Raw genomic sequence first — 12,380 nt, 5'->3', positions numbered from 1 at the left:
TAGTGGGCCTCTGCAGACCTTGATGGCAAACTGAGAAGGTAAATCATCTATTTGAATCAGCTGTGTTGAAGCAGGGACAAATCTAAAACTTGCAGCAGGCCCTTGAGTTGGACATGCCTGCTGTATACTGTATATATATACATATATATTGGACGGGGGTGTTAAACAGAGAATCATCTTTTGCTTTAATATGGGGCAAACAAATGTTCTATAAACAGTGAATCTCACAGAGAGACTCAGCCTGCACGCACAGCGACGTGCTCCCATCACAGAAGTCTTTCATCAGGAGGAGAGTTGTCACTCACACAGAGTAGGACAGATCTGTTCGATAACAACATTCTGAACATATATTAAATATAAAGTTAGGTTTTACAGACCAAAGTCTCTGGTAGTCAGTTAACCTGTCAGCATCTAAGTTAGTTAACTTTCTGCGAAAGTTTTTAGATTTATTTATGATTTTTGACCATGACAGGCTGGTGTTAAACAGACCGAGGATCATTTTTCATCCAGTCTTCATGTATTCCCATTAATCATACATGCAGAGCATTGCAGTCTTTTCCTAGCTGAGAATGATCCTCCTGGGCTCTTTGTTCATCATGCCCTTCATTACTTTACTGATATTCTGCTGCAGATGTGCACCTACTGCACATTAAAGTAGCCTTATCAGCTGTTTGATGTAAAGAAATTCATTCACTTTTGATCTCAGAAATAAAGCTTTAATGCTTGCATCAACTTCAGCAAAGTCATCAGATTTTTTTTTATTTCTGTAACACAGTCAGTTTCTATAAATGGGATTAAAGTGGCTCGTCTGAATCTCCCTAATCAAGAACAGACTTCTTGTATCGCTCTGCTTCTTTGCCAGATCACTGTTGAGCTCAGAGTTGTGGCCAGCTCACTGTACAGCGTATAAATCAAACTTTCTCTGTTTTTGCTGACTTTTAATTCCTTCACTGCATTCACAMCCACATGTAGTATTTGGCAATTAATTCTGAATTGTCCATCTGKAAGATTAAATGTTGATTTTTCTCATTTTGTGGATCGTAAAATGTGCTTTTTAATAATCAGAGCTGCATGATTTGTTGGCAGAGTTATTAATTATTTTAATGTATGCTGAGAAAGCAAACCCATGTTAAGATGTTTGACGGGCAGAAACTAAAAAAAAATCTACATATGTATATTACATGAAAMACCAAATATTTTTTGCATGTTTTTATTTTTATCATAAGATGTTAAAATGAAAGTAATGTAGCTTTATTGAAAGGCGTGACAGCTCTAAGATGTTGGCCATTTTTAAACAAAAAATATTTCAAACATAAACAAACCAGTGGTTCCTAATTTTCTTTTTTCATCCTGTAAAACAGCAGCAGTGGAGACTAATGATCCCAACCATACCTAGTTTATGTACAAATATTACTCATAAAGAAGAGCAGAATGACAGCACAACAGCCTTAATTTTGGTGGTGCTATTTCCCCTTTGTAGCAACTATTGGAGAAAATGCGTAATTAACAGTGAATTTTAAAATTAATTTGAACYTTTGTACATGAGAGTGGCTTTGGGTCAAATGAGAAAGAGTTAAATCRGCGTGCTAGTGAATGCTCACCATATGAAAGTTAGATCATCAGTTATTTAAAAGATTCATATTTTTTTGATCGAGTAAAAGAAGTTGAGGATACYTGGAATATGCAGTGTCATGCACATGCAGAAATAATAACACCACATGTAGTAAAAAATACATAACATATGTGAAAGGTTGTAATTCTATAAGTTTCAGTTGTATTACAGGCTTCACATATGAATTATACTGTCTTTTTTTACAGTGAAAATGTCCCAAAACCACGTTTTCAATGTGCAAAACACACTTCACATGTTTCTTATTCGACGCTATTTTTGTACATGTGACTACAGGTGACACACATTTGATTTTCCACATGTAGTGTGGTTTTTCTGTAAGGGTTTGTAGATGAAAAGTTAATCTGTCAGGCCAAGATTGTATTTAATCCTAACCTTTCTTTTTTTAAGTATTTCTGAAATGACCGTCAGCCAACTGATCAAAAAATGAATCTAGCCAATGGCATCTCATGGCTTGTAGGAGACATTTACAGTGGTCGTTTTAAAGAAAGAATTCACGTCATTGGAATAAAAGTTGATTAGTGTCAGAGATTTAGCACCACACTGTGACAGTTTAAAGCAGGGGTGCCAAACTCATTTTCACCAAGGGTCTCGTGAGCATTAAGGTGGTCCTCAAAGTGTGTCGCAAACTCATTAAGTATGTCTGTAAATGTACAACTACTGTTTAAATGATGATGAATTACATTTTAATAGCCATAATTTATCAAAAGTGAAACTGAACCATGTAATATGCTTGGGGCGTTAGTAATATCATGAATGAATATTTCCTTTTGACAAAAATAGGTTGCCCAAAGGATGCAGGAAGTTTTTAAGAACCAAGCAAATATCTTAAGTCGAGTTGGATCTGTGGCTGTTTTTTTTTTTTGTTTGTTTTCTGTTTTTTGGTAGCTAACCAATCTTTACCCCTTTATTCCTGCAGGTTTCCACGGTGCCTCAGGAGAGACGAACTCTCCATTCAACTGTTCCTGAGGGAGCAGAGCTGCAGGCTGAGTGTCTGCTGGTCAGACAAGTAAGCAGTGTTATTTATGAGCATGTTTGACTCACTAACTGAAGCCGCTGTGGTTTAAAGGGGAAAAAGAAATATCCTGGTGGTAGATTTGTCAGTTTAGATCGTTCTTTATAAAGAGCTTCCTGATACCAAAGATGTGGTTTTATCATATCACCAAAACAACCTACGCTATGAGGTGTGAACATGTCAGGGTTCTTAATAGATCAAGCATCGTTTAGTGTTGAAAAGTAAAAACAGAAACATGTAGTAGTTTCCTTAAACAGTCATGGCTCACTGGAGACAAACATACTGTTTCTGCCTGTGTGTGTGCTCCCTTCAGTCTGTAGTTAAATCTAATGAAATGTTGACTATATTTATTGTGACATTGCTAAGAAATACACAATTTCATTTTGTGCAAAGACATAAAATGAAAACAGGTTTGAATACTGCCTTGAAGAAGCAGACAGGATGTGAAACTAGCCTGCAGCCACTGTGACTTCCACTGTACTGCACATGCCCTCAGAGAGCAGCGTCTCAAACAGACAACTAATCTCTGGAGATGTAAAGATGTCTTTTTCCGCAGGTTCTCTGGGGACTGAATCCTAATTTAGTTCTTTTCATTATTCAAACAAGCTAATGATAAGTCCCTGCCTGCACAGTCTTTTTATTTTAGCTGGCTTCATTCTGGGTGCATACGTTACTCGCTGCAGGCCCCTCATTTCCCCCCAAGAGGTGGCCTCTTATTCTAAAAGTTAATATTTATTTTTTATCTTCTTCTTCAGGCCTGCAAATATTACAACTCTGAGCTGAATGTGGTCCAGTTCAAGTATGACGACTATGCTGGAGACTATCGCCTGCTGCCCAGGTAACAGTACTYCAGTGCTTGTCTAATCTTTTTTAACTTTATTGAAATGAGCTTCTTGAGAGTCTGATGTTTCAAATGATTTAATATTAGCTTGGCTAATTGGATGGAAACATGGCTTCAGACTACTATGACCTTTTAAAACAAATTAAAACAACAGCAATCCATTATGGTCTTGGCCCTGCTTGGACTAGTATTTAGCTTTAGCAGTCATATTTTTACCCTTTTTTTTCAATCTGAGTTCATTCAATGTGCTCTCTACATCAGGTAAAATGTAGATTGTCCATAGCCTTTACACACTTGAAAAATATTTGAACTTTGGATCTATAATCAGATTATATTCAAGCATGTTTAGACATAACTATAAACTTTATTCAGATATAAAGCAATCGGTCCTTCTGAGATCCAAGAATTCATTTTTGTCCTCTTTCACTGACATTATTCTGAGACTTTTTGTTCGGTTTCGTTAAAGAGATCTCTAGCCAAAAGTGCATTACTCAGAAGTCAGACGAAGCTGAAACTAGAAGCTGAAACCTCAGAAAGGGGAATTTAATTGTTTAAGGACGCTAAATAGGAGCAAAAGGCTGACCTCTTATGTACATTGTTTTGTGCATGTTAACAAATGTTTTACCCCTCAACACTCGTGTTTTCCAGACATGCAAACCAATAGGGAATTGACGGACGTGCTGATTTGGCAAAAGCATTGTTCCATATGAATGATATGACAACCCACAAAACTGAACCAACATAGAGGATAAGCAGATTGTTAAACTTGACCTTGCTGTCATTTCTCCACCCTCATGCTGATCCTAATGACCTTTCAGATCTCACTATCCTGTTTTTAACACGTCATCCATCAGTTCAACACTCATTTAATTAGTCAGTGTCTGATTTAAATCAGACTGCCTGTCATTTAAGGGTTTTGTCTGGGCCAATGAGACCAGCCCAGAACAACTCTGCAGCCAAAGGAATGTCCCATGGGTTGCCACTGTATTCTTTCACTCTGTTCACATGACCTCTGCAATGACATCAGGAATGAACAGTAAAATAAAATGATGCTTAAACACACGTTAGAGCACGCCACTTAGACAGCTTCAGTTTATAAAGTTCAGAGGTCCTGTCATTTAAAATGTGGGAAGCGCGACTCTTGTACTGTTTGTTTCCTTTGGTGGTAAACTTGCTGTTTGCAAACAGATTTATGGGCCGAGCTGAAGTGAAATACAGTCTTGAAGCCGTCACACAACAGGGGAATTGCAGCTGCTTGTCACTGCTGTGATTTGAGTGGAGTGTCTTCCATTTTTGCCGAAATGTCAGTGGCCGGACCACAGTTACCACAGGCGTTTCCAAGCGTAGTCCAGCGAGATATTTTGTTGGACAGAGGGTTTTTTTTTTCTTTACGGCTTTTAAGAGAGGGAGAATCCAGTGTTTTCCTCTGCAGACTGCAGCCTCTCTGTCTGCACCTCACAYCACACACATAAAGACATTTTCTTCCTGAGCTTGCACACAAAGACGGGTCCATCTGTAAAAATCAGTGGAGCGGGATCGAGCAGGAGCCACCTATTGTTGACTCCTGACAGGGAGCGATGGAGCAGAGTCAGCRACCCCCACTGGCTGTTTGCTTCACTCTGATTGAACGCATTAATCAAACACTCATTCCTTTCTATGAGTACGTCATGATTGGATGGCCATATTTTAATAACTATTTGTTCTTTGGTCTTTCAAGAAAAATGTACAAAGCAGAGAAGCTGCCATCCCATTCCTTTGAGATCGACTACGAAGATGTGGATAAAGATGAGGTCGGTGATGACTGTAGTCTTTTCTGCTTGGTCCTAACTCTCTTATTTAAGCTCAGTTGCACAGCTAAAGCTGAAAACATGCTTTCTGGGCCCAATGTCTTCATTTACAAATCAAATGGTTCATGGAGTTCATTTTAGTGAGAAATGGCCAGACTGGAGTCTAGAACGTCTCCATCTGTATTGATCTGCTTCATTTGGCAATAAAAAATGAACAGAAAACATAGTTCACTTCTGACTAGATGTTTTTTTTTACAGGATACCACCTCTCTGTCCTCATCCAAAGGGGGAGGGGGCGGAGGAGGGGGTGCAGGTGGAGGAGGGATTGGCGTGTTTAAGTCAGGGTGGCTCTACAAAGGGAACTTCAACAGCACTGTCAACAACAGCATCACTGTCCGGGTGAGGGAACCCGTCTTYTCATCCTCATCCTCACATCGGTTCACACTCTGAAGTTTTGCCTGAGATTGGTTTTGATTAAGTGAACCACATTTTGTTTGCACAGTCATTCAAAAGGAGGTATTTCCAGCTGACCCAGCTGACAGATAACTCCTACATAATGAACTTCTACAAGGATGAAAAGATCTCTAAGGAACCCAAAGGTTGCATCTTCCTGGACTCGTGCACGGGTGTGGTACAGGTGGGTGTCACGTGGCAGCACCTAGACGAACCACAAAATGAACCACGKTCCSGTTGTTTTATCACGTTGTTCTGTGTTTTTATTTGTTCCTTAAAGAACAATCGCTTGAGGAAACACGCCTTTGAGCTGAAGATGAATGAGGTCACGACGTATTTCGTGCTGGCCGCGGAGACTGAGCAGGACATGGAGGAGTGGATCAGCACTTTAACGCGTATCTTACAGATCAGTCCGCATGACGGGCCGGCCCCTGACCGCAAGAGTTTGGACCTCACTGAGCATCGGCAGGGTAAGATGTTACAGTTTTCAGCAAAGGCTACCTATAATATGCATTGAGCTAGGAAGCTTGTAAGGTATTTTGTAACTGAGCTGAATTTTAGATACACACATATTTTATACTTTGTTATTGATTGTAATCATTTACTTTAAACAGAGAATCAACAAGTCAATTTGGTTTTAGTGTACATATCTAGAAGTTTCTTCTGTGTTTACTATGACATCATATCTGGYGTGTGACCAGGTTTTCTATAAACATTGTAACAGTATGTAACTTGGAGCTATTTTCCTGTGCCTCCGAATCAGGGGGCGGGTGTTCAGGAAATGGACCAGATCTATGTGTAGTAAACTCTGCATGTCTGTAAATAAATAAGTCTGAGATTTGGATCGATCTCCTGTGCATAATTTGGTCTCACTTTTGAACACGAGCTTTCAAGCTGAAAAAGGGTCTGAAATTCAAAAGAGCAAACTGCATTTGAAAAATGAAGAAAGGGGAAATTTGGCCTCATTCTTTGATTCCAACACATGGAAAACACATTGTGTTTTTCTGTTTAACTTGCTTTAACTAAATAATATTTATCAAGATGTAGATGTGATGGGGTTTTTTCATATTTAGGAAATGAAACCTGAAAGTGACTCCAGCTTTTTGTTTTGTACATCAGACCTAGTTACTATGCAGAAAAACCGAGGGGTATGTTAAAGGCCGAACATTTGGTTCCCCTTTCAGCCTGAAACCTAACATGACATACTGATGGAGCACTGTGAAAAGTGAAGGAATGATGTAATTCCCTTTGCCGTTATAGTTCTGTGGTTCTGTTAGCAGAGCTCTAAATCAAGCCTGCGGGTCTATGTTGACTTACCAATAATGACTCATTTTATTCAGCATGGCTTTTTGGGAGAATTGCTCCAGGCAACGAGAGGTATATTAACATGGTCTGCCCTCCTTAATACCCATAAATGCTGCAAATGGAGTCATTATTTATTCTTAGTTGGATATATGTCTGCTGGCCCTGGTCAGAAGGTATTTAGTTTACAGCTGAATGTAGTTAAGAGACTTTACTTGGATAACCTTTCTCATCCACTCAGCAGAGGAAGTTCTGATTGGGTTTTGTTCTCATTGCAGATGTGTTTGACTTGTCTCTGAGTGACTGCTGTTTGCAGGAAAATGATGAAACCACAGAAAATGGCATCAATCCAGAGCTGGCAAAGGTTGGTTAAATGAATTGAATTCACATAAAGTGTCAGAAAAGTAAGGTCTGACTGCTTTGTTTTATTGATGTAGCAGACTAAGGCAGGTTTTTCTTCAGTTATTTTTTCTGATGGTCTTCTTCCTGTCTCCCCAATGTCCATACTGTTACAGTATATCTCTGAAACTGATGAGAGAATTCGGTCTGCTAGAAGAGAAGAGCGTCTGAATCTGTTTTCTCTGGATCCTGACACTCCTGTAAATCTCCCTCTGTTATTTCCATTGAAACCACCATTATTGACTTAAAGCATTCTTGCACTTTATAATATATAAATTTGTCTTGAATTTAAAAATACAAAACAAATACACCCCTCAAAGTAAATTGTGTTTCTCGTACCACAGGTTCTGAGGAGCCCACGAACTGAACATTCGTTATCCGACAGCACACCGGTGCGTCCATTTGAAGAGAAGCTGGGCAGAAGGTTCATGATCACTTGCAAATCTCTCAATCTTATGCTGCAAGCGTGTGTCAACGAGAGTGAAACTGGACCAGTCACCAATGTGAGAATGAAATTGAAGAAGCAATCATCTGATATCAAATCAGGAACTGTCAAAGGATGGAGATTCTTAAGAATAATTTTGCTTTTTTTAGATCGAACCCTTCTTTGTATCGTTGGCTCTTTTTGATGTACGAGAAGGGAGAAAGGTTTCTGCAGACTTTCATGTGGACCTGAACCATGAAGCGGTGCGTCAGATGCTCGGAGGCTGCGCCAGCAAGACGGGGGCCCCAGGTACGGGGGTCGGAGCTCAGGAGAACGGCTTGTGCTCTCCTGCTGAGAAGAAGCCAGGTGACTGTCACCTCAGCCAGGACTTAGAGCAGTGGCTGTGTTTTCCCCATCAGGTGCAAGAAAGTTCCTTTGTCAATCCACTCATTTTACTTTGCTTTTATCCCGGTTGTAATATGTTTTTTTTTTTTTTTTTTTACCGGATTCCATGCAGGCCATTTTCTCGGTGACCAACCCCCATACAGAAATAGTCATGGTGGCAAAAGTAGAAAAGGTGCTGATGGGAAATATTGCATCTGGCACTGAACCTTATATCAAGAATGCGGACTCCAGCAAGGTCAAGAAGGTTTTTTTTTTTATTATTTAACTGTTTCATAACGGTGTTACATTTGTATTAAAATGGTTTAATTCAATTTTGCATATTTGTTCATATCTGTAACTGATAAAAACTAAGTAAAGCAGAGATTATCAAGAACATTTAGAGTCAATAGACCCTCTCAGAAGAACACATTGCTAAATGGCCCAACAGCCCAAAATGAATTGATGCTCCCTCTGGCAGTTCAGATGCCACAGAGGCATTCTCTGGCTGTGCTCAAATGCATTTTCAGAAAACATTCAGCAGTGCAGAATCAAGAGAGGTGTATAAAAAAACCTCAGCTCAGCTGTGATGTTCTCTGATGTGTTGCTGTCACTCAATCTGCTTTAGAGGAGTTTCAGAATGGCTCTTGCTCCTTATCATGTCACATAGATCAAAATACATCCAAGTGGGTCTTCGTCAGAGTTTAACTTTAAAAATAACTGAGTCTTACCACCATTGTATCTGTGCTGCTGCATACTTTTAGCCTGTCTTTGTGCCAGTAAAGTTTTTATTTATTTCCACCTCTACAGCAAGGAGCTTATGGGCCCCTGGGGAAAAAAAACAACAAAAAAACAGAAGGTTAAATCTGAAAGGAGTCTAGCAATGGTGGTTTGACTTAAGAAACCTGTGATAGGTTGGTCCCTGAAGGTGTCAGTCAGCACTACACCAGCCCACCTTTTTCAGAATAATGCGAGTAATGTTTCTGTCACTACCTCACACGGAGCTTAAGAGGTGCAACAAATGGGGGCCTCTCTGCTCCCGCTCTCCACCTCCTTGTGTCTTCTGAATTGGCCAAGGTGATCAGTACAGGGGCCAACAACATAAGGCGGCATCATCTGAAAGAGCCCAATAGAATTTAAGATGACCACCACAACTAAGTAACTTTAGCCAACACAAAATAGCTATAACTCAGTCAGTTTTACAGATGATGGCATCACAGTGGCTCAGTGGTTAGCACTGATGCCTCACTGCAAGAAGGTCCTGGGTTTGATCCCCAGTTCGGAGCTGTTTATTTTATTTTATTTATTTTTTTGGTGGAGGGTTTGCGTATTCTCCTCATGCTTGCGTAGGTTTTTTCCAGGTACTCTGGTTTCCCCCACCCCAAAAAACATATGTACAGTAGGTTGCCTTCAGGCTCAGGCCTCCCTTGAAAAAGAGATCTGTGATCTCAATGGGATTTGCCTGGATAAATAACAGTGAATAAATAAATAATGAGATAAATTTTGGTGTGTTAGCAGCTGGTAGTCATTTCCAACACATACAGTGGTTTGCAAAAGTATTCATACCCCTTGAACTTTTCCATATTTTGTCACATTACAACCACAAACATAAATATATTTCACTGGAATTTAATGTGAAAGACCAACACAAAGTGGTATACAATTGTGAAGTGGAAGCAAAATTTTACATGAATCAAAACATTTTTTACAAATAAAAAAACTGAAAAGTGCGATGTGCAAAAGTATTCAGCCCCCTTTTCCCTGAGTGCAACCAATTGCATTCAGAAGTTGCCTGATGACTGCTAATGACTCAAAAGGGTCCACCTGTGTGTAATCTAATCTCAGTACAAATACAGCTGCTCCGTGACGGCCTCAGATGTTGGTTAAGAGAATATTGGGGAGCAAACAGCATCATGAAGTCCAAAGAACACACCAGACAGGTTAGGAATATGGTTTTGGAGAAGTTTAAAGCAGGCTTAGGTTATAAAAAGATTTCCCAAGCTTTGAACATCTCKCGGAGCACTGTTCAATCCATCATCCGGAAATGGAAAGAGTATGGCACCACAGTAAACCTGCCAAGACAAGGCCGTCCACCTAAACTTACAGGCCGAACAAGGAGATCACTGATCAGAGAGGCAGCCAAGAGGCCCATGGTGACTCTGGATGAAATGCAGAGAGCCACAGCTCAGGTGGGGGAAACTGTCCACAGGACAACAATTAGTCGTGCACTACACAAATGTGGTCTTTATGGAAGAGTGGCAAGAAGAAAGCCATTGTTAAAAGAAAACCATAAGAAGTCCCGTTTGCAGTTTGCCAGAAGCCATGTTGAGGACACAGCAAACATGTGGAAGAAGGTGCTTTGGTCAGACGAGACCAAAATTGAACTTTTTGGCCACAATGCAAAACGCTATGTGTGGCGGAGAAAGAACACTGCACATCACTCTGAAAACACCATCCCCACTGTCAAATATGGTGGTGGCAGCATCATGCTCTGGGGGTGCTTCTCTTCAGCAGGGACCGGGAAGTTGGTCAAAGTTGATGGGAAGATGGATGGAGCCAAATACAGGGCAATCTTGGAAGAAAACCTGTTGGAGTCAGCAAAAGATTTGAGACTGGGGCGGAGGTTCACCTTCCAGCAGGACAACGACCCTAAACATAAAGCCAAAGCTACAATGGAGTGGTTTAAAAAAAAGAATATTCATGTGTTAGAATGGCCCAGTCAAAGTCCAGACCTAAACCCAATTGAGAATTTGTGGCAAGATCTCAAAACTGCTGTTCACAAACGCTCTCCATCCAATCTGACTGAGCTTGAGCTGTTTTGCAAGGAGGAATGGGCAAGAATTGCAGTCACTAGATGTGCAAAGCTGGTGGAGACATACCCTAAAAGACTTGCAGCTGTAATTGCAGCAAAAGGTGGCTCCACAAAGTATTGACTCAGGGGGGCTGAATAATTTTGCACATCYCACTTTTCAGTTTTTTATTTGTAAAAAATGTTTTGATTCATGTAAAATTTTGCTTCCACTTCACAATTGTATACCACTTTGTGTTGGTCTTTCACATTAAATTCCAGTGAAATATATTTATGTTTGTGGTTGTAATGTGACAAAATATGGAAAAGTTCAAGGGGTATGAATACTTTTGCAAACCACTGTACTCCAAACTCTAAAAGATTGCAGTGGGTTGTACCTATTTTTTTAATAATTGAATACTGTGAGAACCAAATTGAAAGATCTTGTGGCCTGATTGTGGCCAAGGAGCCACCAACTAACAACCACTTATTCATGGTGTCTTGTGTCTCAGAACAGGCTGTGAAACATAGCCCATAAAACATACTGTTAGAGGATTTATTTTAAGAAGAAATTGGCCTGATCTAATAAACTGTTCAGGCTGACATTTGCTAAATGGTTTTCCTGTAAAGCCAGGGTTTATCTTCTTCGCTGCATGCCAGGATAGTGCAGAAATTAGGTTTTTCCAAGATCCTGTCCAAGACGTTTTCTTGCCTTCCCTGCTGGCAGAGCTCCATGTGGTCCCTGTTTAAACAGCTAAGTGAATTAGCAGACATTCAACCTGCTGCCAGAGCTATCATGTTAAACAACCCCCTGATTCGGGCTGTCACTCTGTCAAGGTCTGATAGGATTTAGAGCTGATCGCATCCCATTGTATTCAGGAGTGTAAGCTTTGTTTTTGTTGTTAAAATTGCTTTTTGCCAACGCTCTTTGCTTTTGTTTTGAGCAGACTGTGCAGAAGACTTTAAAATCCAACAAACAGTTTTGCAGCAAGCTGGGAAAGTACCGTATGCCGTTTGCGTGGTCTGTCAGGTGAGTATCGTTGGGCCTGGTTGCCTTCATGGGTTATTGTCCTACTAAACAGTAATATTTGATGTGCCTATTTATCTTTCACAGGTCTGTATTCAAAGACAGCCATGGAGCGTTGGATCGAGACACTCGTTTCTCACCTCTTTTCAAGCAGGAGAGCAACAAAATTTCCACAGATGATCTAATAAAGTTGGTGACAGAGTATAGGAGGTAAGATGGCTTCTGTGTGAAGATTAGGTCTTAAAGGGATCCCCGGTCAATAAACTGTAAAATAAAGACTGTAAAAATACTGTAGGCTGTTTAGTTTTGTAAATTTATATATATATATATATA

At 40.1% G+C, this 12,380-nt stretch overlaps 1 protein-coding gene across 3 annotated transcripts in view; it reads left to right on the top strand.

Moving 5' to 3' along the window:
- Positions 1-12,380, top strand: part of dock10 (dedicator of cytokinesis 10) — a 68,740-nt gene that overhangs the window by 32,617 nt on the left and 23,743 nt on the right. For all 3 annotated transcript variants that reach the window (XM_014005243.1, XM_014005242.1, XM_014005241.1), the window contains 13 exon segments: positions 2,550-2,639; positions 3,401-3,483; positions 5,204-5,276; positions 5,532-5,672; positions 5,776-5,910; positions 6,007-6,196; positions 7,307-7,392; positions 7,544-7,627; positions 7,772-7,930; positions 8,022-8,270; positions 8,369-8,491; positions 11,968-12,050; positions 12,135-12,257. In XM_014005243.1, coding sequence (XP_013860697.1) covers positions 2,550-2,639; positions 3,401-3,483; positions 5,204-5,276; positions 5,532-5,672; positions 5,776-5,910; positions 6,007-6,196; positions 7,307-7,392; positions 7,544-7,627; positions 7,772-7,930; positions 8,022-8,270; positions 8,369-8,491; positions 11,968-12,050; positions 12,135-12,257 — 1,619 coding nt within the window.

The sequence above is a fragment of the Austrofundulus limnaeus genome, unplaced genomic scaffold, assembly GCF_001266775.1.
Source record: "Austrofundulus limnaeus strain Quisiro unplaced genomic scaffold, Austrofundulus_limnaeus-1.0 Scaffold29, whole genome shotgun sequence".
Classification (NCBI taxonomy): domain Eukaryota; kingdom Metazoa; phylum Chordata; class Actinopteri; order Cyprinodontiformes; family Rivulidae; genus Austrofundulus; species Austrofundulus limnaeus.
This window is presented reverse-complemented; position numbering and strand designations above follow the sequence as displayed.